This window comes from Synchiropus splendidus, chromosome 3 (assembly GCF_027744825.2).
Source record: "Synchiropus splendidus isolate RoL2022-P1 chromosome 3, RoL_Sspl_1.0, whole genome shotgun sequence".
Taxonomy (NCBI): domain Eukaryota; kingdom Metazoa; phylum Chordata; class Actinopteri; order Syngnathiformes; family Callionymidae; genus Synchiropus; species Synchiropus splendidus.
In genome coordinates this window covers 16,667,194-16,691,448 of record NC_071336.1, presented here as the reverse complement: position 1 = coordinate 16,691,448, position 24,255 = coordinate 16,667,194, and the positions used below count along the sequence as shown (strand labels likewise).

The window sequence follows — 24,255 nt, the reverse complement described above, 5'->3', positions numbered from 1 at the left end:
ATTGACCAAGTCTCGCTTTTTTTTTTCTGCATGTTCTGCTCATGTCATTTTCTTGCCACAGTCATCGTCTCTTTTTTCCCTCTTATCTGATTTATCAATCATAACAATCAAAATAGAGTCAGAGTAGAGTTGTTGTTTATTTTAAATATATATTTCATATTTTCACCTGAAAATGAAAAAATAAAAAAATCAGGATTTACATGTAAGACGTGATGTATTTTTGGCGCGTTTGCATTTGCATGCATTGTCTATTGCACATGTGGTCATCACCCAGTTTGAATTCATCATAGGATAAATCCAACACGGAAGTTGGTGTTTTCAGTGAGCAGAGTGAAACAGCGACACCAAGTGGCTGGCTTGAGCACATTTTTCGATGTACGTTGACTGGAAGTCAGCGGGGACCAGCACAAAACCAAGCGTGTTTATGCTCAGGTTTGTGCTCATTTAATTGTCAAATGCAGAATCATTTGTCAGTCGCTCGCTAAAACGAGAAGAAAATACAACGTAGTTGAATAGTTTGAGGCATTTGACTAGCGGTAAGAAGACGATCGCAGTTTAACTGCCATTGAAAATGACATATTTTAACGAAGCAGAAGGGTAATTTGTGGGTTATTCTGCTCATAAAAACGAATTTCTAAACAATATTGATGTCGAGTCAGCGCCATTCCTAAAAGGCACCGCTGGGATTCGAACCCAGGATCTCCTGTTTACTAGACAGGCGCTTTAACCAACTAAGCCACGGCGCCTCACAACTACGTACAGCGGGAGAATGTATTTTAAACTTCCAACTGCGATACGTTGGCGGTGCGAGAAAAAAACATTTCAATTTTTGTTACGTTACTGTGTAAATCGAATCAACACACAACCCAAAACAATAACGAGAGCACTGAACTTCCCGATTGAAATTCCCGATTAACCTAGACGGTATGACCTCCAACTCTGCAGGGGGCGATGTTGTGCGCTCAAAACTGCGGAAACAACTAAATAAATACGTTGCTGCGCCACAATCAACTGTTGAATTCATGTTAATGAAGACACACAACTCGGTTGGCATGAATCTTCAATCATCAAAATTACATTTTAAATGTTTCTATTAACCCATTGATATTTTGTGTTATGAATACTGTTTTGTAATTGGGGATGTACAGCAGCCACAGAATGACTTTCAGCCAATGACAAGAAGGGTTTGCGCAGGAAATATAAAATAACAGCCTACACAGTACGAGAGGTAACACTCACGCACACGCACATGTGCGACGTCCATCTCTGCACCGGCCCATGCTCCATCTCATCACTGCATTAAGTTAAGTTATGGAGTTGTTTATCATGGGCAGAACTGAGAGGAACTGGAGAATAGAACCAAGAATGGAATGAGGGCAATCTGTCACACAGTGCTGGAACTGTCGGCCGATAAAACCGGTGCTCCACTACTGAGTACAGTGGTGGTACAGGGTGCTTTCACACTACCGGTTCTGTCTCGAGACAAAGCTCTTTTGGCTCAGAAGTCCGAGATGTGAACACAAGCAAGTTTGGGCTGCAGACCTGATCCCTGCTGGAGCCCTGTACTTTGTCTCGTGAAACTCTCAGCGGGTGGTGAGCTTCTCGCCTCAGGACACTCTGCGCTAGATGCCAGAAACTAGAAACAAGCGCGAACACACAAGCGCGATAAATGCCGGATAGTAAAAACAACATCGTCCAAAAACAACTTCTCAAACTCCCAGAACACTGAGGTATGATTTTATTGATAGACATATTTGCTGAAATGAATAATACCGCGCTCTTCAGAAACCATTTTCAGTGCTGTGGTCTCGCCCTAAGATTTTGGCTTTATAGAGGGTTTTCACGGCGTGTCATCACCACGTCATCCAACCCGGAAGCCGCCATGTTGAAGATACTCTTTGTAAACACGCCCATAGACTGTGAATGGAGTGCGATGGAAAAACGCAAAATAAAACAAAAGGCTCGTCGAAACAAGTTGGGAGTGAGACTTGGAAGAGTTGAGCTTTATTGGTGGTGCAGACCCGTGTGCGTTGGCTCCGTCGTCGTGGGTGAACGACATTCCGGACAGTCTGCCATCGGTGACCTATCCTGATATAATTACCAGTTTTTTTCGCCTATTCCATCCATGGTGTGCGGATGGGTCAGGAAAATGCTACACCAAGTCATCGACGAAATTTGCTCCTTATATGAGAATTTGACGTATTTAAATATTTTGACGTTTCATTTTGAGTTTGTGTGCTGTTTTAGTTTGTGCTCAATACCGTTCTGTGCTGAGCACTGAGTATCTCCAACATGGCGGCTTTGATGGCGTGCTGTGAAAACCCTCGATACAGTTACCAGAAGGAGAAGCCTTAGCCAGTTTGCTGTGTTGCTTCTTGTTGTGAAAGCCACTGGATAAGGCTAGGTGGACATGTTGAGTTACTCACAACGCGGCATCATTGATCAGGCCTTTGGATACTGTGGGAATGTTGCTGAGGCCAAATGGGATGAGAAGGTACTCCAAATGTCCTGGGAGAGTCTCAAATGCAGTCCCTCCCCGGACCTGCACAAAATGTTAAGTGTTTCTCAAGTGAAGTTTGGAGAAAATATTAGCTTCATTAAAAGCCACATAGGTATGATAAGGTATGATAAGTCAGGGGAGGGGGACGGTGTAGTTCTTAGTCACAAACAAGCTTTTAGCTGGAGGGTGTCTTGGGCATCCGGCCCTAAACTGCAAAACATGAAAAAAATGGACGCCCTCCAGCACTCAAAACCAGACGCCCTGTTTCCTCAACAGGACGCCCTAAATGTTTTATCAGTGCCTGTATAATGCACAACATCGTAGTGTCATCTCACTGGTTTACATTACATTGAGTTTCCGTCCGGTAATTTCGCCGAATATCATCCAAATTCACAGATTCTCGAACCTTTCGCAACCGTATTTTGGCCATAATTTGTTGCGGTGATCCACATGCGTGCTGCTATTGATGGGATGTCCGCAGATAAGTTCCAAACTTTAAACAATCTTTAAACTGATTGCTTTCTAATCGGAGGAAGATATGGCGCTCCCCTACGTGCATCCCAGCGGCAAGCGGACCAACACAGAGACCATTCAGAATAAGCAAAATTGCTTAACAGGGATCAAACGTCCAGTAGTTCTATTTATTTAATCAAGAGACAAGCATTTATATATTATTGTTTGAATGAATGAATGAATGTTGCGGTAGTGAAAGTTTAGAAAACCATCACAGCTGACACAACTGCATGCTTCTCTTGCATCAATATATGAACGCAATGCTGCACACATGATGGCTTGTAGTAGGGGAAAGATAAATTATAAAAATGTTTTATTATTATTATTATCATTTTAATCGATGAGGGGCAGCCAAGTAAAACAATTGCCCAGGGCCCCCCTGCATCTCTAAGTGTTACTGTGGCAGCAGTTCATGTCTGTTAATGTTTGTTATTTGACTCAGGTGCTTCTTTATTTGTTGTTTATCAAGTTATTTTGGTACAAATAGATGTTGACAGCTGTGTTTTTTTTTTTTACAAAGCAAGTTGTCTGTCATTGACATGGTGTGTCGGGAGGGGTTGGGGTTAGGGGCAGGGTTATGGGTTGGCGGTGGGGTTTTGAACGTTTCAAAATCCTAGCTAAAAGCCTGGTCACAAAGAAGAAACTTGTCATGAGTGGTGAGGAAGATGGACATTTCAATCCTTCTGCTAATGTATTGTTTAAAGGGGTAGACATTCTAAAGTCCACCAGAATTGTGTGTGAGTGGCTCAGGTCCATGCTGCAGTTCTGGGAGGTGCACGTGATGAGCTGGGTCCTTAGTAAGCAGAAGGATGAGATGAGCAGCCATGTGCTTGAGGTAGGAAAGGTGTGTCGCACAGCAGCACGTGTTCCATCCAGACACCCAAGTGGTGATCCAGCCAATGAGAGGATTGTGGACTGAAAACCAAGGTAGCCTAACAACAATGGGAGAGGAAGAGGAGGACTAGTGCAGAAATTAAAATAGAGAATGGTTGAGAGTCCAACCTTGTCAGAGGAAGAGCATGTTGTCTGCTCCGGGGTCAACTCAACAGGGGAGACATGATTTGGGAAGGTCCATGCGCTGCTTCGGTGTTTTTAACATACCATAAATTGCGATGCTTATTGAGAAAGAATAAGTATTTGTACAGATGTGTCACTCATAACAACAGAATTGCAAAAGCACCGTACTCGTACGCAGCAAGTTCATCTAATTCCTGCAAACTGAGGTCACACAACCGCAAGTCATTGTTTCTGGTAAATGACAAAACCAGACCATACCCCCGTTGGTTTCCTTTCAGGCAGACGTGACCTCTGGATTACTTCATCCCCCAGATATTCGGAACATTTGGTGTCCCTCTATAAATAGAAGATGCACACTCCTGTGTGTCACTTTCATTTGCCATGAGTTACTTCCTGTGAGTTATTATCAAGCGAGCTGGCCACCACAGCTTCCTCCTCTCCATCCAGTCTCTGGCGCTGATAATTCAACACTCACTATTTGGAATGATCGCTATGAGCATGACTACACAAGCACAAATTGATGGCATGTGCCTTTCTTCCCCAACCATCAAGCCTTGTTGAGTAAGGCTGCGGTTAAAGCTGTGTGTTTTCCTTGAATCATCAACGTCAAATATCAGCTGGTGCTGTACACTCACAAACATACTTCACTGTTGCAGTTACTTACATCATATTTTTGTCCTGTTACGGCGATAAAGCTGGTGAAGTATAGGTTGCACTCTGAAAATATAATTTTAATAAAGACAAAATGTGTTATATAATGAACCTCGTCCTTCCCTCTAATAATATGTTAGAACTCTGTGCTTGGATAAGCTTCCTTTTGCTCACCAGCCTGTCACAGGGCAAATGTATAGACAACCATTTATGAACACACTGGCACCTTTGGACAACTAAAACTTACCAAAAGTTATGTTTCAGATTATGACGTTTATACAACACAGATATGATGTTTAGTCAAGTAACACCTGCTAACACTTGAAGATGATCTTTGGTCAGGCAGGTCAGGCCCACATCTGCTCATATTTACACATGGCCACCAACATGATGTCACTCACCATCCACACCAAGTCCTATTATTGCTTGCAAAATCTCATCTGTCATGCTATTGGCTACAATAGACTAGTTTGTGTCAGAAAAAGATTAGTTCGTGGTTTGAGAGTTTACTATATCACACAACTGTGATGAAAAAGATTTGCTGAGATGTAAATAATGTGATCAACGCATGAAAGAAAGTTACATGTTCACAGTCCTGAAGTCAAACAACATTTATTTGCACATGCAAAACCTGAATATTTTGGCAAGATATTTGGACTTTCCCTTCAATTTTGAAACTACTGACTCATCACAGTGAAGTGCAGCAGGAGGTTTATATCAGAGAGAGTTTCCAGTCCTATAATCCCCCAGAACTCCAAATAGTCTCCACACTCACCAGAGGAACCTTCCCTTGTTACTGCTGACTTGTTCATGGTCCCACAAGGAGTCAAAGGTATTTCCTCCACAAATGTATGTGGCAGTAAAGATGCACCAGCTCCACACCATTGAGGATTTCAAGCTGATTCTTCTTGATTCCTGCATGTTGAGTTACTAATGTGATGCATTCTTCTCAGAAATGCAGCAAGGCGACTTTGGAATAAAAGTGAGAAGAGCACAGGAAGTGCAGAGGAGGACGGAATAAGGCAGGACTAAGATTGATAACATCTGTGTTTATCAGGCAGCGGGGAAAATATGATCTCATTCTGACCATGTTTTTTAAAAAATGACTATTCATTTTTAGAAACTGCTGTTGGAGTTGTTTGCTGAAAAATACTGAACGCATGTTTCAATCCTCATTTCATCAATTTAGAGCATGATCTTCAGTACTTATACACACGTATGCACATAGTAGACATTCAGGATGCAGCTCATCCTCAAGTAATATCAGAAGATGCAGATACAGATCAGCCACTCATATGGGCCACTACATGCTTCCTGCCCCTCCTCAGTGGTACAGCAGTGATCAACCTTATCTAGGACACACCACTGTCAAGCAGCGCAAGAAGTTGATGCTGCCCTAACTTTGAATCACAGTGACACACAATTGCACCTCATTCGTACGTACTGGACCTGAATTAAAGTATAAACATTCTATGTCAATGTCATACTGTACAACTAGAGAGGATCAGAAATATTTCTGGAGGAACTAAATTTGTTGGGCTAAAAAGGTCACAACAACAAGCCTGTTGAAGGTCGATGGCTGGATCTACAGAACAGTACGTTTGAATGAGAATGAGGAGAAGGTTTATTAAAGGGAGGATTTTACCTCAGTCGTGCTAAAATGTTACAAAGAGATGACAGAACCAGAACATGAGCACCTGCTTCAGAGCTCAGAAGTTAATGAGAAACCATCATGCTGTTCGATAGACAGATCAACTTAAGGAGGTCAGCTGATGATTCCATGTTGAGTAGGTGGTCAGTCTATTTGTGCCTGTCCACGCTTTGCTCTTACCCTGTGTACTATAGCTCGACAAACACATATTTTCCATGTGCAATATTTAGGGCGACCTGACAGTGGACTAGGGATTAACTCTTATCGTCATGAAGTAAAAGAATGGCATCTTTTTGATGTATGGAACTGATTTTTTTTTCGAAGGGACTTTTCACACTGCGGGTTCTGTCTCATGTAGCCTGAGTTATATTCCCCCCTGCCGTGCAGCCTCGTGCCTCTGCGCCTCAGGCAATGTCCCTTTTTTCCTCCTCAGCTGGTTTGTGACCCACGACAAAGCACGTCTCAAGGAAGTCGTCATGAGCCGCGCGACAACCTGTTTACCACCATCAGCTTGACCTCCTTTTTTCTGTCAATTCTCAGTACTACGAGTCGTCGTCACCTCAGATATGAACTGACCTCCGCCACGGATGCAACTAAATGTGGCGGTGAATGTGGCCGCAGAGAGTTTCCCGAGACAAAGTGCAGGTCTCCATCCGGGATCAAGTCCGCAGCCAAAACCTGACTCGCATGTGTTCACATCTGGGACTTCTGAGCCAAAAGAGCTTGATCTCGACACAGAACCCGCAGTGTGGAAGCGCCCTAAGAATGAAGAAAATGAGGCTCATTCACCATGCAAGGAGAAAGAGAGCAAAGGACTCGTGCTCCAGCACCACTGAGGAGCTACCTCGTCCAGTCAGGATCGTCGCCCCTCTGGTTTTTTTTTTTTTTTACCATACCCCCTGACATCCCCCTCAGCATGACCAAAATAAGTAAACCACCAGTTTATCTCACTAAAACCTTAGTCATTCTCTATATTTGGTTGTGTCCTCAAAGGCCTGAAGGGAGTTGATTGTGTCCACAAGAATCTCCCAGAGGAAAGTGGTTAAAATGAGTAAGAAACAAATATAGACAGTGATCTTTGACATGTGCAGTTTTTCCATGACCGTTGGAGGAACGGTTGGAAATGTGGGCTGGATTTAACACATACTCTCCAAGCAGCAGGAGCTGGCCTTCAGTGTCTATAGACGACTCAGATTCTGTCTGTTATTGTCATAAAGCTTCCAACTTTACTGGAAGTATGTAGTGTTTGAGGGAAAATGTGTCCAGACTTGAAGGACCACCTTCACTCAGAGAACACACGAGTGGAACAGGCCGAGACAGAGGAGGATGTTTTTCACTCGGCTGTGTTGTGTGAATCACCACAGAGGGTGTGTGTGTGCTTCATTACTTGTCTAATAGCCAACACGAGTCAGAGGTGTTTTTTCCATATCTCTGAGCAACTGTTTTCAGATGTGCACCATCAAACCACCGACTCATCAAATTGTAAGTTATTATAGTATGTGAAGTTTTCAATGGAAATAAACTAAGATGACACACTGAAACCTATATATCAGAGGCACAGCTCGACTGAGGTGACTAAGTTAGGCTGGACAGTCTCAGATGGTTTGGACACGTGGAGAGGAGAGGCAGTGGACACGCTTTCGTGATGGTGTTGAAGATGAAGATACCAGGAAAAAGGAAAAGAGGAATACAACTAGTGATCTTCTTAGAAGGTGGAAGGTGGAGCTCCAGGCCTCCAGGCATGCTAGGATTGCTAACAAAAGGTTGGTAGGTACAGACCGCTGGTGAGTAGTTCCCTCATGCATGAGTGAGGGACTGCTCACAAGGTGTGGGGCTGTAGTTTGTGCCAAGTTCTTCTGGCCTGATCCATCCTGTACCATTCCACTGAGCGACATCTACCCTCAAACACCACCACAACTGAGACAGGAATCAAACATCTGTGTTGTAAATGTAGAGCTTACAGCGAGTTGTCCGTGATTCTGCTTGTCTGTGACCTGTCAAGTGAGTAGCTGGGAAGGGATGTGTCACCCCGGACAGCTGGGAATAACCAACCCACCAAAAATGCTGGTGGGTTCTGTCGCTGTAATGATGCAATTCCTCACCTGTGAGGCTTCTGAATGATTCTTATCTGACTAGTCAAGATATTGAGTGACGGCTACGTGTTATCTCAGATGTTTTGACTGGAGTTCAAGTTGTTACAGGAATTTGGAAAACCATTATGAAGAATATCAACGTTAAAGGTGCATGTCGCCAATGCTGATTCATCAATCCTCAGAGAGTGAAGGTGCTTCAAAGTTTAGGTGAGTCAGGCCTGCGAGTGTAGACGGCTGCCGTGCTTCCAGTCAAAAAAAATCAAGGTTATGCTATCTGGTTAAATATCAACCTTAATGCAAGCATGTCCTCACTGTCAGTCCATGATGAATCCTGCCCAGATATTGCCTGGTAACCGTCCGAGTGCGTGTGGTCTTAGCGATCCGCTGGTGTTTATGTGTGCCGTCTTGTTTTACACCGGTCAGCACTCGCGCTCAGGTTATGTAAGACCTCTTGTTCAGTTGTTTTATAAAAGATTAATTCCCTTTGTCTCGATTGAGTCGAGGTTTCCAGGACCTCACCCGCTTACTCAGCCGTCCACAAGTAAATACAGGATAAACAGTGGCTCTCACCTCCTATCATGTGGTTCACCATCACTGATCTCCCTGTTGCCCGCGCATGACTCTGCTACAGTTATGTAACACAGTCAATAGTGAAGTGTCGGTGGAAATACATGATTTAGTGACCGACAAAAGACTGGACCAGATGACAGAACTATATTCAACAAATCTTCAAGTATCAGACATGAAAAATCTTTGTCATGTGTCCACTGTAGACAGCTCACATGGAGAGGAGAAACAGTAGACATGCTGGGGTGATGACTGAAGATACTAGGTAGAAGAAGAGGAGTAGAACTAATGCTCTTCTTAGATGTGGAAGGTGGAGCTCAGGTGAAGCATGCAGTTCAGGATAGAAGCAGCAGGTGGACTTCCAGGCATGCTAGGAGAGCCAGGCGGGAAATAGGCAGCGAACACTGGTGAGTGGTTCATGAGTGAGGGGCTGCTCATAAGGAGCGGGGAGGTGACACGGTCCAGCAACATGGGCTGTGGTATGAGACAAGCGTTTACCCCAATGCTGTATTCCCCAAATCCCTCTTCTTATACTTCTCCTGGGCCGTCCCGCATCATTCTACTGAGTCACATGAACCACGGACACCACCACTACTGAGGCAGGAAATAAAACACCGTTCTGCAGCTCATTCCTTTAGAAGACATTCACCTGAGTGCTTACAGAGTAAACTCAAGCGCATGTTTAGGAGACTTGCTAGTGATACCATCGGCAGTTTGCAGTCAGTTATCATGAGAATCTGAGTCACAGTGGTTTCCTTTAGTGGTGAGACGTTTGTTCCATCACACAGCATCAGAACTGACTCCGGTTGAAATGAGGAACTTCAGTTTTGCATTTGTTCACTCTCCCTAATGCGCAACATCCCTGACCTGGCCGACCTTTGTTCGCAGTTCGCCGTGAGTAAGAGTTGACTGATTTCATAACACACTTTTGAGTTGAAGAGTCAACACATATTGGGCCATGACAGGGGTGGCTGTCCACCCTTCCTAGGCAGCTATTTAGAGAGGACTGGGAGGATGGCTGGGTTTCACAGCTAGCTAGTGAGGCTTCAGCGAGGTCTTCACAGGAACTGAATAAATACATGAACGTCCATGATACTGGAACATGACAGAAGAAACAAACTCTCAGGAATGTAATATTGTTTCTATATCTCAACCCATGTCTCCATTTCTGACAGTTCAGATAGGAACACAATGGGTTTTAAATAACACAACTTCATTCATCATTTCCTCCTTGACTGGGATGTTTTTCCAGAGTATCATTTTCTTGATAAATTCGCGCAAACCTCCACCAATACAGGAAGCTAGCCGTCTGTGCAAAACAGGATGACCAGTGAAACACAGGATTCCCTGTTCTCCTCGTCTTTCTCTCACTTTTTCCATTCCTACAACATCTTCTGAAGAATCAGCGCATGACTCAAGTCGCCAAACGACATAACTGACTCACGAAAATCAAGCACTTCCTTATGCAACCATCTTTGGAAACTACCCCTAAAAGGGAAGTGTTAAGGAAAGGAGGGATGTCTTTAAGCAGGGTTATTACCGTTACCACGGCAACACTGTGGGGTCGTTGAGGGTGATTGTGCACTGGAGTAAACTGGAAATACTTCGTTTTTTATAGTATGCAGATGTGAAAAGCCCAGGATTGTGGTTGTGCTTCACCCTGACAGGAAGGAATCTTGGCGAAGTAGATGAGGCTAAATTTGTAGACATGGAAGCATATCTGGGGGTGTAGCATTGCAGCAGTGCTGTGTACGGTTGGTGCTTTCTCAATCCGTATTGCCATGAAATAAAATTGCTTTTCTCAGAGTGACTGCATGATGATGGAGAGGACGATCCGCGGGGACATGTCATAACGTTAAAGTGGATTTGTTCTGGTAACAATGAATAACAGAGCACAGATGACAGCAATACAAATCACAAAGTGTGCCTCAAAAATAAATAAAGCAAAACTATTCACTTTTGAAAACAGACTCATCTTAGTTTTTGCATTAACCTAAAGCATGAAATGAATTTAAGAGCTGCATGCTAAGTTTACATAGAAGCCTCTGGAAAGACTTAAATGTAACGTTGCAGTATGAGACCCAAGAACAGATCAATACAAATGTGAATAAAAAAAAAAGAAACAACCGCTGCCTTCTTGATCACCTCAGGCAGGTTGGTCCAAAGAACTGGATGGGTGATGAAAAACCTTGATCACCAGTTTGAGTTCAGCCTTGACTTTGGATGTCAGAAAATGAAGGTGAAGAAATTAATCTGATCCAGAAATCTATTCTCAAATGGACCGAGGGCTGATGATTCCAAGTGTTATGTGATGTGTCAAACAAAGATGTCAAGTTTTTAACCACAAAGAGGTCGTTGGGATGATGCCAGAACCGACTGGATGTTGTGGTGAAGGAGAGTGTGGGCCAGACGGATTTTGACAGATAAGCGCATCAGTCTTTGAAGGTGGCAGGCATCTATCTAGATCATGGCTCACTTCAGTCTAACATGTCGCAGTAAATCGATAGCAGTGATCCATTTGTTGGCATCACGGGATAATTGAGTGGTGGGCTCTCCTGTTGAACCCCCCCACCAGAAGCCCTGTGGGTGGAACATGTGAAATTTCCATTCGCAGCCTTATAAGGAATGTGCTATATCTTGCGGCTGCGTGGGCCCATACAAAGTTATCGTGAACAGATGTGCTGTTTTCAGTGAGCTCAATTCAGCCACCCGGGTCAGAACACACAACATGTGGGGCCATTAGAGGGGCGGTGCTAAAGGCTGGTGAGGTCATTGAGCCACGCCCCTTTGAACCACATTACTAACATTTCTGACTTCTGGCATGAGCTGGTGCTGATGCAGAGTAATACCATTTCATGAGGCAATGAAAGAGAAAAAGAGATGAAAACAAGAGGACAACTTTGTGTCCAGACGGCTCAGGGGCCGCGCCGTCTTGGCATGAGATAAAATGTGACTGTGGAAAAGCAATCGTCCCATTTTATAACTTTGTTTTCTTTCATGTCTCGGTTAGACTGACTGGGGGTCTGTAAGTGACTTTCATTGACTCTGTGGTTCATAAGTATCTGTCAATGACATCACCACCATTTAAATCTAAACAAGCTCCTGTTAAAGAATATTTCTGTCTCTGTCGACTGCTGGGTGCAAGCACATACTTCATGGACAGATGCATTTAAGGTAATAGGAATGACCTGTAACTCTCATTGGGTCAAACACATGGCCCTCGGGCTCCGAAGGTGCTGCCCTGTATACTTCCATGTGGACCATGAGATTTCTAAAGGCTTAAACTGGACATGAGATGCCGCTTTAAAGCGTACATTGGCAAAAATACACACCATCCATAGTGTATGTGGATTCCAAGTGATGTTACCAAGAGAAACATGGACTGGTTTAAATTTTAAGTATTTTTTTAGGTATAACTCTATTTTCCTCATTTTGATGATTTAAATGTTTAATTAAATTTGTGTGATAGAGGTGTAGGAAAGGTTTGTAAATGTGTTCATAGAGGGTAAGAATTAGGGCTCTGACTTTAAGAGATTAAGTTTGATTAAGTAATACCAGAGAAATTAATGTTGCAATCTAAATAATGTAGATTAATCACATCTAAACTTTGTTTATTCAAGAACATACATGTTGAAGGAGCTAGATGGGATTGTGCTGATGGATGGGAAATTGAAGTTTTAAAAACTTCAGGATAGCAGCACAAAGAATTGCTGTTCTTCCACCTCGATATTTCATTTTATGTGTACAGAAGTTAAACTTGATCATTTGGTGTCCAATATTCAAATGCTGCTGTCATCACCTCTCATCATTCCATCTTTGCATCAGCCATCTGAGGATTCCCAGAGGTGATGGTAGTCTGGAAGCGCTGCATTAATGAGTGCTGGAAACCTTGAATGATTCCGCATCCTGTTGAGAGAAGGGATGAGACGTTCTGACTCAATTGTAAGTTCTGCTGTTTCACTTTTGGAGGTGAGTCAGTGGAGAAACTGTCTGTGTGATCAGGTGATGATTCCAAAGTTCATCCAGACCGTTGTGCTCCAACTGTTCGATTACTAACTGTCCTCTCACCAAACACAACATTTTTCATTTTACCAATCGCAACCTTGTCACACATGAGTGGTGGTGTGCGTGTGCTGTGTCATGATTCAAATAGAAGAGACAGACAGACTGCGGCGGGGGGGGGGGCTGTCAGGGGGCTTGCGAGTGCGCTGTGAATGGGAAGCCTGTCCAGACATCAGATGACATCACCATCAGGAATAATGTGTGCGTGTGCGTGGGTGGGCTGGAGGCGTGGCTTCACATCACCCATTCATCTATCCTTTAAAAAGAAGGAGTCATTCAGACAGAAGCAAACTGAAGCGGGAACTACAGAGACCCACAGCTCCTCACACCTGAGATCAAAATCCACTCACCAGGTGAGAACACTCTACGGTGCTTTTACTACAAGAGTTTTAAAGAATCAATTCTGATGGTTGAGTTGAACTTTTCCACCTGTTTTCTACATGTTTACCTTTTAGAGTCAATATTGAGGTAATTTATAAATACACGGTCATTTATTAATGCAACAAGCAACATATATTTGCATTCAATCCTTATTATAATGTAGTTTTTTGTGTATATAAATCACAGAAGACAAAAGTAATTGCCTGTGTTACTTCTGTTGTTGCTTTCTACTTGCATTCCTCGCTGTAAATAACAAGCAGAATTGGTCTTACAAACCAGACTTTACTTTTGTTGCGTGCTGCTCTGCTGATGGTCATCGTTCTCACTCACAATTCATTTACCACATACCACAGCATGTGAGCTGTGCTAGGGTCTTGAGCACTTTCAGTTCGGGATGACTGTGAAAACCACAGGTTTTCTCGTGCAGAGCTGTGAAAGTGTGTGTGTACAAGTCAGCTCTTGTGTAAACAAGAGCAGTATTCAGGACTTTGATCTCTGACCCACTAACACCACTGCAGGCTTGACGTCTACAGTGCATCACTGACACACTCACACATCCATCATGAGTCTCACGCACTTGTTGTTCAATCAGGGTTGCGACAAAAACGGGTTGGTTTTGTGCTTTAATGAAGTGTAATCCTGGTAAGAATCAGCCAGTAAGTATTGAAGAATGTTATGAGTAGCCATTTCTCCTTCCTTCATCTGAGGTGTGTGTGGCTGCAAGAGCATCAAGTAGAAATAATTATGTAAATGAAATGATGAAAAAAAAAGATGAGGCCTCCAATAGTCACTGGCTGAGGTCAAATGACAGGACATTTTTTACTGTTACAAGGACAGAAAAATGTCATTGTCTGTTGACATAGGTTTGTTGATATAAAAATCTGTGTTTTTCCCCCAGAATGCAGTGCGTGTACATTTTGCTGCTGCTGACCCTGGGAGGGTCTCTGGCCTCGCTACATGACAAACAGACCGACTTTGGGCTGAAAGTCTTCTCTCAACTCGCCAAAACATCCGCCCACAAGAATGTGGCCTTGTCTCCGTACGGCGTCACCTCTGTCATGGCCATGGCGCAGCTGGGGGCTGCTGGGAGCACTCGCAGGTCCCTGACCGCTGTCATGGATTTCTCACTGCAAGGTAGGGGACACAATCTTGCGGTGAATTAATCTCACATTTCACACGGTATGAGTAGTGTGTACTTCCTTAATTAGACAAAAAAATAAACATTTGAAATAGTGTTTATTTTTTTCATAGTTTTGATGAAGACATTTTGCTTAAAAACAGTATTCAAACTGGATAGGATCAGTAAAGAAGCTATGATTCTACAATATCGCCCTCTACTGAGCAAAAAGTCCAACGGCAACAACTACACACCACAACATTAGATTGCATAACACAAGGCTATACATGGCGTCTATGTGGTCACCTGACCAGGGATTTAAACTTACTCTACTCTGCTCTCTGTGCAGAGAGAGGGATGTCCCGGCAGCAGCGGCTTCTTCAGAGAGATATCTCCAGTGAAGAGGGCGTGGACATCGCCAGCGGGGTGATGGTGGAGAGGAAGATGAGCCTGGAGAAGGGCTACCGCCGAGCCTTAGCCAAGGCCTTCCAGACCCATCCTAACCAGGTGGACTTCACCAAACCGCATCAGGCTGAGAAGGTCATCAACGCCTGGGTGTCGGACCACACAGCAGGTGATACATGGAGATTTAACAGAGTTGACAGCTTCAGGATCCAAATGTCTCATCGCTTTGTGTCTGCAGGCTCCATCCCCGAGTTCTTCGCCTCTGGATCTCTTTCTGATGAGACAAGACTGATCCTGCTGAATGCCCTGCACTTTCAAGGCCTGTGGAAGGTTCCTTTCGACCCGAAGCTGACCCAAGAAAGAATGTTCCACTGTGCTAACGGCAGCTCCCTGCCCGTCCACATGATGCGACTCACCAACCGCTTCAACTATGGTGAGTCGGATCACTTTCAGTCTCAACCTACCGTCGCTGACCGTCCTTTGACCGACAGGTGAGTTTGTGACTGCCGAAGGAACCGACTATGACGTCATCGAGGTCCCATATGAGGGCGACTCTCTCAGCATGTTCCTGGTGTCCCCGTTTGAGTCTGAGGTTCCTCTGAGCACTCTCAGTGCTGAGCTTAGCAGCCAGAAGATTCCCCAGTGGAGAGCAGAGATGAGGAACGTGAAGAGGCAGCTGGCCCTGCCCAGGTGAGAGATGGCTGTGCTTGAAGCAGGCCGCACAGGAGTCCCTGTGTTGTAGTTGTGCTCTTATCTCAAGTAGTGGACTTCAAAGAGGAGAGAGATTGTTGACAGTGTTTGTGACGCTCCAGGTTCACGCTGACCTCCGAGGTGAATTTGAAGGACGCTCTCGTCAACATGGGTCTGGGAGAAATGTTCAACCTGGCAACTGCTGACTTCACTCGGATCACGAGTAAGTTCTCAAATCGAAACATCCAGTCTCTGTGCTGAGGTGCAGAAATCTTCATCATCTGACATCATCTGTGCTTCTTCTAATTGAATTCTAACCTGACCTTTCTGCCGCCAGCCGACGAGAGACTGTGTGTTTCCAAGATTCTGCAGAGGCTGAAGATCGAAGTGAACGAGCTTGGTACGAAAGGAGCGGCAGTTTCAGGTGGGTGCCCCAAACTCTTCCCGTTCACTGCGATATAAACACTGACCTCATCGATGATCAACCCTATTCTTTCCTTTAATAGCCGCCGTGATGTTTTCCCGCATGGCGGTAGAGGAGATCACTCTCGACCGACCATTCCTCTTCCTGATCCAGCATAAACCCACAGGTAAGACTCCTACTGCGTTTGACTTGAATCTCATTGCCAAAGTGCAGACTCTTATGATGTCTCCTCCGTATCTCTGCAGGCACTGTCCTCTTCATGGGTCAGTTCAACCACCCAGAGCAGCAGTAGAAGCCAACATTCCCAAATCCTCGCACTGAGTCTACTACTGCGACTTCCTTCTCACTGGACTGACTCTTAACAGCTTACCTGCCATGGACATGACGTGGACGAGACTTTGCCTTCTGTATATGCTAATTTATTCCTCTTCTTGCGCGTCATTCACACATGAAAAAAATGAGAAATGCTTTGTTGATGTTTGTGTTTTTGAAAAGCTGTATTTTTTAAAATATATTTTTCTGTATTCTGTCTGTTTTGATATGATCCCTTGCATTATGTTGGTTATTTATTAAATTGCTATGTTTTATAAATTGTGTCTGTGGTCGTGAATTCGCCACATTCTCACGAATACATAATTTTAAGTTATTGTTATCATTAAGGTAAGACTGTATAAACCAAAAAATTTACAAAATTGAAATATTTTGGTTCACAGTAAAATAAGAATTATAATAATGGCTGGACCCCCCCAAATCCAAACATCAACTTGAGGATGAAAACGTCAAAATACGTGGGTCCTTATCATTAGGTTTGAGTTTAGTTTAGAAACCATTTGCTATAGATGGTTAAGTTAAGGATGAGAGGCTGCGGGAAGCATTATTGCAATGAGCGGTGCCCACAAAGATAGAGTGTGTGTGAAATTATACTGCTCTGAAGTAAAAAAAATGGTTAGATTCTTTAATTTAAATGAAGTTCTTCATCTAATCAAAAGTTCAGAACATCAAACGCCTGTAGACAAATCTGTTTTGCTGACGTATTTTATAATATGATACACCGTTTAAATGCATTGAGATTTTGCGCTTATCCTCACGTTCTACGTCACGGGTTAACGTTCATGATCACTGCGCTGTGATTGGCTGGCATTCCTGGCAATCCGTTAGCGTTCCAGCCAATAGATAGTGACCGCACGCAGCCATCTTCCCGCCTACACGGCGCAACATTCCCGGAGAAGAAGACGATCTCCTTTTGATCCCGGAGCGAGTGATCCGTCTCCCAGCCGGGCCTCCTCCTCCTCCCGTGGATGTTCGAGTGCGCCTCCGGGTCCAGCGAGGAAGAAGCGGCCGTCCGGTCGCTTAACGGAGGAAATGCACCCCCGGAGCGTTGAACCTGCCCCATCCCGCACACAAAGCCTGTGAAGCAGGCCGTGTTTCCTCCCGCTGCGCCGCCGATGATGCTCACACCATGTCGGGGAATCATTACAAAGGCCACGAAGTCAGCTGCTGCATCAAATACTTCATTTTCGGCTTCAACATCCTCTTCTGGGTAACTATCGTCTTCCCTCTGCTGCTGCCGCGCCTGTTATTTCTGACATGTCCGTGGCGGAGCAGCCAATGGGAGAGAGACGGGCCCGGTGCCGAGATCCCGCTGCCGAGTTCATTTGTCCGTTTGTTCCTCGGGAACTGTCGACGGGGACGCGGCTGCAGATCCGCAACGCAGCTAATCGGCTTGTTGTGGCCCAGGCAGCTCAGTCCAACACTGGTCTGTCGCGCGCCTCTATAACAGTAGCGTCCGTCATAACAATAAACAATAAACAAGCGCTCCTCCTTACAGAGAGGAAACGGAAAACATCGGCTCACGTGTCTCCCATTTGTTCACGAGAGAAACGCGCTTGATTCTCGTTGATGTTGTTGCTGCCTGCTCTGCTGTTGATGCACTGACAGGACAATCGCGGCGGTGGACTGTTCTAAGGCCCGAATCCGCCTCCCTGATCCGCAAATCCATTTAAGTTGTCCGGTTGCTAAGAAGCTGTGTTTTGATCCCAGGAAACTCCCGAGCTAGTCACGTTGATTTTGCTCAGGTATCTGAGATGAGAGTGTGATTCCGCTCCATGCACTTGAGTTCTCTCACCTGCTGAGTTGCTGCTGACTGTTGTCACTGTTGCAGCTGCTGGGAATGGCCTTGGTCGGAATTGGCTTGTGGGCTTGGAGTGAGAAGGTGAGTGTTGCCCGACAAAGGTGGTGCTTGATGTTCTCACTGTAACTGAGGCTGTGTGGTGTCTCCCTTAGGGTGTTCTCTCCAACATCTCCTCCATCACTGACCTGGGAGGTCTTGACCCAGTCTGGCTCTTCATGGTGGTTGGGGGTGTGATGTTCATTCTGGGATTCGCCGGGTGCATCGGAGCGCTGCGGGAAAACACATTCCTGCTCAAGTTTGTACGTGAGATGAAGGAAGGACGGGGTCGCGCACAACGCCCCAGAGTGACGGGTGCTGTCTGCTGCAGTTTTCAGTGTTTCTCGGGATCATCTTCTTCCTGGAGCTGACCACCGGGATCCTGGCCTTCGTTTTTAAAGACTGGATCAAAGACCAGCTCAACCTGTTCATCAACAACAACATCCGAGCTTACCGGGACGACATCGATCTGCAGAACCTCATCGACTTCACTCAGGAATATGTGAGTCTCTGACCTGGCTGTGCCAAATGTCCGGCCCCGGGGCCAGTTGGGGTCCTTTATCAGATTTTGTGTTCAACTCTCCCGTGGTTCCTTCCACCTCAGTGGGAATGCTGCGGAGCGTTCGGAGCCGACGATTGGAACCTCAACATCTACTTCAACTGCACAGACTCAAACCCCAGTCGAGAAAAGTGTGGCGTCCCATTCTCCTGCTGCACCAAGGACCCGGCGGTAAGAAGAGGAACCGGTGTTCTCTCAAGTCACGCTGTGACGAAGTCAACAATGCTGATGCAAATCTGTTTGCTGCAGGAGGATGTGATCAACACTCAGTGTGGATATGACATCCGTGCCAAACCTGTAAGTTATGTACCGTTTCCTCTGCCCATGGTGCTTTCCATTGAATAGTGAATAGAAATAGATCCACTTTTTAAGGACAGAAACAAGGTCAGGATGTCACGTTTCTCATCCAGGACTCAGAGCAGAAGGACTCCATCAACATGAAAGGTTGTGTGCCGCAGTTTGAGAAGTGGCTGCAGGACAACCTCACTTTGGTGGCCGGGATCTTCATCGGCGTCGCGTTACTGCAGGTCCTCTCACCCGCCGCGCTTTCTCTTGAAACCATTCTCCAGTGCATTTGTGACTCATAACGTCTTTTCTCTCGTCAGATTTTCGGTATTTGTTTGGCCCAAAACCTAGTGAGTGACATTGAAGCTGTGCGGGCGAGCTGGTAAGATCTTTGTTTCACTGCTGCATTTGGTTTCATTTCACCTCATGAATAGAAACATTGTCTTTGTCTGGTGGCGGGAACATGCTAGATGTGGAGGCCTCAGCTGGCAATCTGGAAACTGATGCTGGTCCAAGTCAATTCGTCAGAACCAGGGATTTTAAAGCCTCAAATACTGATTCGCAGCCTTCAAACATACATGGCACAAACTGATGTTGTGTTTTTAGAATCAACGGTCACCAAAATATGTGAGTAGAGGCACAGTAAATCTGATATTTTAGTCTTCCACATCCTGAGTGTTCCCGAGCCGCGACATCTGCTGTTAAAGAGAGAGAAAAGTATTGTTTTTAACTGGGACTCAGAGTGACAGGTCACCAAGGTCGTTTCTCTGACCGCTGATCATCACCTCACCCCTCATTCTTCCTCCTCCATGCTTCGTCAGGGTGCCCCCCCCTCTGTCCATGCGCCGACCCCCACCACACTCCAGCAAGAAAGCAGCCGCTTACTACTCATGAGACTCACACGCCCGCGCTGAATGTGTGTGAGCGTGTGTAGCCGGTGGGTGTGATGGAATGTTGTTTTGTCTTTGCTGTGATATGTTGTTTGTTGTGTTCCGTTTGTCACACGCACAGAGATGGAGGCCACACTGACCCTCAAGGACACTTAGTGATGCCGTGGTGGAAGTCTGGGCGTGTTCAGTGTGCAGCTGCTTTGCTAGAGAAGAAACCAGGGTCCACACACAGAGGTGTGGACACTTGGGACGTGACAGTAGTGACAGTCAGATTCTCTGTTAGCTAGTGAGCTAGTTGTGGCTTAGCTCGAGAATGTTTTGCTTTGAGCCCAATTTTTTAAAAAGCTTTGTTGAATGTCACAGGGTTGCTGCAAAAAAACAGTTATTTTTGGAGGTAAATAAGGACAATAGAATCCCAAGTTGTGATTCGCTCATCGCTCTGAGACAACTCTGCCTCTTGAACTTGCTTCTAAAAGCAGGATGTCATGTGTTCAGTCAAAGTTTAAGTCAGTCATGTCACCACCAGCGGAACTTGCTTTGAGTCTTTCCTGCTGTCTTGATGTGTTGACATCACCTCTGCTGGGTTGAGGATCAAACCAAATGCTTCCTTCAACAGTACTTCCTTTTAAATATAAGGCACAAAGGAGGAGATACTTTAAACTCCATCAACGTCCTTACTTACATATTCTTTAATCCTACCCCTAAATACCTTACCTCCACTTTATCAAACAAATAGCGGACAACACGTTTGACAGTGACCAGAGTTCTGATCGGTAAAGAGTGTAAATGCAATTCTTGTTCATGTGAGCAGATTTTTATACGGTCCTCCAGTCAGAGCAGAGCCACAGAGGCGCCACGCCAGTTCCCCAACCTAATTTTGAACCAGCGTGTTCTGACAGAGAGAAATATGGCAAAAAGTGCTGCGGAAACTGATGGGTTGGTTCATGGCCGGAACCCACAACACTACGTTTGAGCTTGTGCTGTGCTCTGCAGTCAAGTGTGTAAAATATATCGGCCCATGCTTTCGACGTACTCGTCTTCTGTCTCCTCGTCATCAAAAGTCATCGCATGCTTGTTGAATGAAACCAATCCTTTGAGAATACTGGAGCGACTTGTCATTTTGTCGGAGTGTTGTTTACTCCCACCTGAGAAAAACACTTTTTACAGTCATCCCACTTCGGTTACGCTTAAACTTGTTTGAGCGTGTGCTAGTTTATGAGAAAGCGACGAGGTTCTGAGAAAACAGAACCAGAACCTTGTCGCCTTGAGTCTATTCAAGGAGTTTTTAGCAGCGACGAAACCACGGCATCTCATCTCTGGCGTGGGAACGTCTGAGAATCTAGAGTTTTACACCATTACCAGCTGTTGACAATCATTTGAAATTGAATGAGAGAATAGTTTGACCTCTAAATGTGAGTCCTTGTAGAGACGATGAGAGAAACCTGGAGTCACAGTGTGTTCTGTCTCTGTGTGCCCAAACTGATATGGACGAACTCTGACTGTGTCTCCTGCTTTTGTTCCAGTTTCTTTACTTAAAGCAGAACCAGCTTCTGCACCCACAGGTGAGTCTTCCTCCAAACTCCATTAAGCCTGTCACGATAACACATTTTGCTGGTCGATGAATTGACCTCCTTGTTTCTGATAAACGCTGTTATTGTCAACAACATTTTTAGACTAAAGTTACCTCTAATGTAATGATAATGCACCAGTAATAACACAAGTACAGCATGTAAAAGTAATTATTTCTTGTATTATGACTTTTAACATTGTTAACAAAATGTACTTTAAATAGCTCAAAGAATAATGAAAAAAAACTTCAATTATAAGAATGCATTGGCAGACATAACACTGCACATGTGTTTGATGTGTTGCCACCACATGACAACATACAACACTGATCAGGTTTGCTAATGCCGTGGCTTTATTATCTTTTTACTTCACTTTATTCATACATGTGCTCCTCCTTGTTGCTATTTACCGATTGCTGGCTAAACTGTCGCTGACATGACCGACAAGAGGGGTCACTTGGTCCAGAGTTATAAATGCACCCAGAGGTGCAAGACTGATGCAGAGTGAACCCTCCTGTCAGCAAGAAAAGATCTGTGAGAGAATCACTCCCAGGCTGCTGCTGCAGCTGCAGTGGGAGATGAGGAAATCAAGCAGGGAACATGCACATGGGAGTTGATGGAGGACAGAAAGTTCCTTTTTAAATGATCGTTCAGTTAGTGGACTTATCGATTATCGTGACAGGCCTAAACCCCCCGCCCGCTCCCTCACCTCACCACTCATCACCACTGCCTGTGTATCATCCAGCTGCAGGGCCGAGCCAGGAAGACGCCAGGCGGCTCTTCCGGCGCCGCGAGGACCTGCACCAGACCAGACACTGAACCAGCACCTTGTTCTCTCAGCACTAACCTGTGAACGTGTAAATAACACCTTGTGAGCGACGTGAACCTGCCCGGCCTGCAGACTGTCACCTGACTTTGATAGTGGACACCTAGCGGTTTTGATACATTTTGATATTAGATAGATATTTTTCACAGACTATTCCGTGTGGGACTGTGACATCGCTCCGTCGCCGAGGTTGCCATTGTTCCCTTTACACTTCCCTCTGCACTGCTTTTCTACCAAAATGCCTGCTGTAACAGAAACACTGGATTTTTTTTTTTTTTTGCTTCATCTGGAATTCAAGTGGGGATGTTTCCCTGGCAACAAGAAAAATGTTGCTACAGTCCCTAAACATCAACCGTTCATGTCTGCGAGACGTTACAGAATTAACTGTTGCTATTATTATTGACTGAGACCAGGACATCTAGAACCACAAACAATGTCCAGCACATATTTCTGTCAGAGGTCTTTTTCTTCTTCTTCTTCTAGGCCCAATATTAAATCACAGAACCAATGTAGATCGTTCAGAAAACAAATAACAGTCTTTGCGTCAGTTAGCACCTCAGCTACAGTAGCGCGTCTTTAGTGTTGATATTTAGATGAAGAAATCAGCAGGGCAGTGAGAGAAGAGTTCTGCTACATTAGCTTGTCAGCTCCGTAAGCAGACAATATACAAGTAGGTGTTGAATGCATTAATTTTTGAGGGATGCTAATTTATGGCCTAATTTTAAAGGTGTTGCATTGTAAGAGTTCATCCATCTAAGAGCTACAAAATCCTATGGATGTATAAGAAAGATTTTAAATGCTGGGTTTGGAAACGGTTCGGGCTCCTCCACATGTAAATAAAGGATTTAACTGTGCAGCTAATGTAAATACAGCAGTGGTGATGTGACCCAAGGGGTTCTCTTTTGCTAATTATGACGCTAAAATTCCCATGTTCCACTGCAGTTATGGTTAGACTTGGACAACACCTGCAAGCTACAGTCATGTGGCGTAGAATTTAGAAATTGTTTTGCCAGTCTGTTGCCCGGGTCCAATCCAAGAGATCGCCGTTTCCTCTATTCATTGATTTCTAATATGGTTCTTAGGGATGCCCCGATCGATCAGTCACCGATCATGATCGGCCTATTTCAGCGTGATCGGTGAATGCCGGCGCGCTGATGAAGCCCTGCTGGTTGTGACGCGTCAGTCTGTCATGTTAAGATGGCATCCAGCAGCACATGCACGGGTTTTTCTATTTTTGCCACCTTGAAGAGGTATATAAAACGTGTCTGAATTAAAATGATTTACAAATTCATTGTCAATCCGTGTGATCGGCAGCAGAAATCCTGATCGGAGCATCCATAATGGTTTTACTCTCCCAGTCCAACTGGATTGTAACGGTTCGGTGTGAATTTGTGTCCCACTGGAGCAACAAACCCTTAGCGCAAAGACGCCCACAGGAGGTGCAGGATGACATTGCGGAGTACACTAGGTGGATGCAAAATCTAATTTCTGGTTCCATTCCATATGTAACTATATTTTTTTTTCAATCCAGAACGCATGTTACATTTTAAGACTGAATGGAACTAATTTTTGGTTTTAGTGTGGATCCAGTGAAACCTTAAAGCTGGGTTGTGTTGAAGTATTCACCCGCTTATTTACATGATTATTTGTACTCATCTTCTTCCTCCTTTCAGTTTCCACAATCTTAAAAGAAAGCGCCGCACTTGAATGCCGCGCTTCATATCAGACCCCTGTGCGTCCCACTGACATTGTTGTGTCACTTCCTGTTCATGCCTGTTTAAGTGACTGCTTTTAATAAAGAATTTAAAATCAAAGATACTCTTAACAGTCGTTCTGTTTTGCTGTCAGCTGTCTGCCAGCTTCAGACCTATGTAAATACCTCAAAATAG

The 24,255-nt window shown here is 44.7% G+C and overlaps 2 protein-coding genes and 1 non-coding gene across 4 annotated transcripts; 2 read left to right on the top strand and 1 right to left on the bottom strand.

Moving 5' to 3' along the window:
• Positions 1 to 672: 672 nt before the first annotated feature.
• trnat-agu (transfer RNA threonine (anticodon AGU)) lies at positions 673 to 746 on the bottom strand. The gene has a single exon. It is a non-coding gene; the product is annotated as a tRNA-Thr (tRNA).
• A 12,570-nt stretch (positions 747 to 13,316) lies between these two features.
• serpine1 (serpin peptidase inhibitor, clade E (nexin, plasminogen activator inhibitor type 1), member 1) lies at positions 13,317 to 16,662 on the top strand. Its single transcript, XM_053859940.1, has 9 exons — positions 13,317 to 13,407; positions 14,334 to 14,569; positions 14,902 to 15,126; positions 15,196 to 15,390; positions 15,449 to 15,647; positions 15,770 to 15,870; positions 15,985 to 16,071; positions 16,154 to 16,237; positions 16,317 to 16,662. Exons 2-9 carry the CDS (start codon positions 14,335 to 14,337, stop codon positions 16,361 to 16,363), a joined length of 1,173 nt encoding a protein of 390 aa, XP_053715915.1. The 5' UTR covers positions 13,317 to 13,407; position 14,334; the 3' UTR covers positions 16,364 to 16,662.
• Positions 16,663 to 17,241: 579 nt separating this feature from the next.
• On the top strand, positions 17,242 to 24,187 carry tspan5a (tetraspanin 5a). Of its 2 annotated transcripts, XM_053858442.1 has the most exons (11): positions 17,242 to 17,611; positions 18,233 to 18,283; positions 18,355 to 18,501; positions 18,570 to 18,740; positions 18,843 to 18,968; positions 19,047 to 19,094; positions 19,208 to 19,324; positions 19,403 to 19,464; positions 19,904 to 20,019; positions 21,496 to 21,534; positions 22,286 to 24,187. In XM_053858442.1, the coding sequence occupies exons 1-9, from the start codon at positions 17,531 to 17,533 to the stop codon at positions 19,974 to 19,976; spliced, it is 876 nt and encodes a 291-aa protein (XP_053714417.1). In that variant the 5' UTR covers positions 17,242 to 17,530; the 3' UTR covers positions 19,977 to 20,019; positions 21,496 to 21,534; positions 22,286 to 24,187. The 2 variants fall into 2 exon arrangements, with proteins under 2 accessions (XP_053714417.1, XP_053714418.1); XM_053858443.1 differs by lacking the exon at positions 19,904 to 20,019 and having other exon boundaries at positions 22,286 to 24,185.
• The last annotated feature ends 68 nt before the right edge of the window (positions 24,188 to 24,255 follow it).

Coding starts and splice junctions, on each gene's coding strand:
- serpine1 (XM_053859940.1), top strand. CDS start 14,335: ATGCAGTGCGTGTACATTTTGCTGCTGCTGACCCTGGGAGGGTCTCTG. Junction 15,871..15,984: donor TGACTTCACTCGGATCACGA/GTAAGTTCTCAA, acceptor TTCTGCCGCCAG/CCGACGAGAGACTGTGTGTT. Junction 16,072..16,153: donor GAAAGGAGCGGCAGTTTCAG/GTGGGTGCCCCA, acceptor TTCCTTTAATAG/CCGCCGTGATGTTTTCCCGC.
- tspan5a (XM_053858442.1), top strand. CDS start 17,531: ATGTCGGGGAATCATTACAAAGGCCACGAAGTCAGCTGCTGCATCAAA. Junction 17,612..18,232: donor GCTTCAACATCCTCTTCTGG/GTAACTATCGTC, acceptor TCACTGTTGCAG/CTGCTGGGAATGGCCTTGGT. Junction 19,325..19,402: donor TCGGCGTCGCGTTACTGCAG/GTCCTCTCACCC, acceptor TTCTCTCGTCAG/ATTTTCGGTATTTGTTTGGC.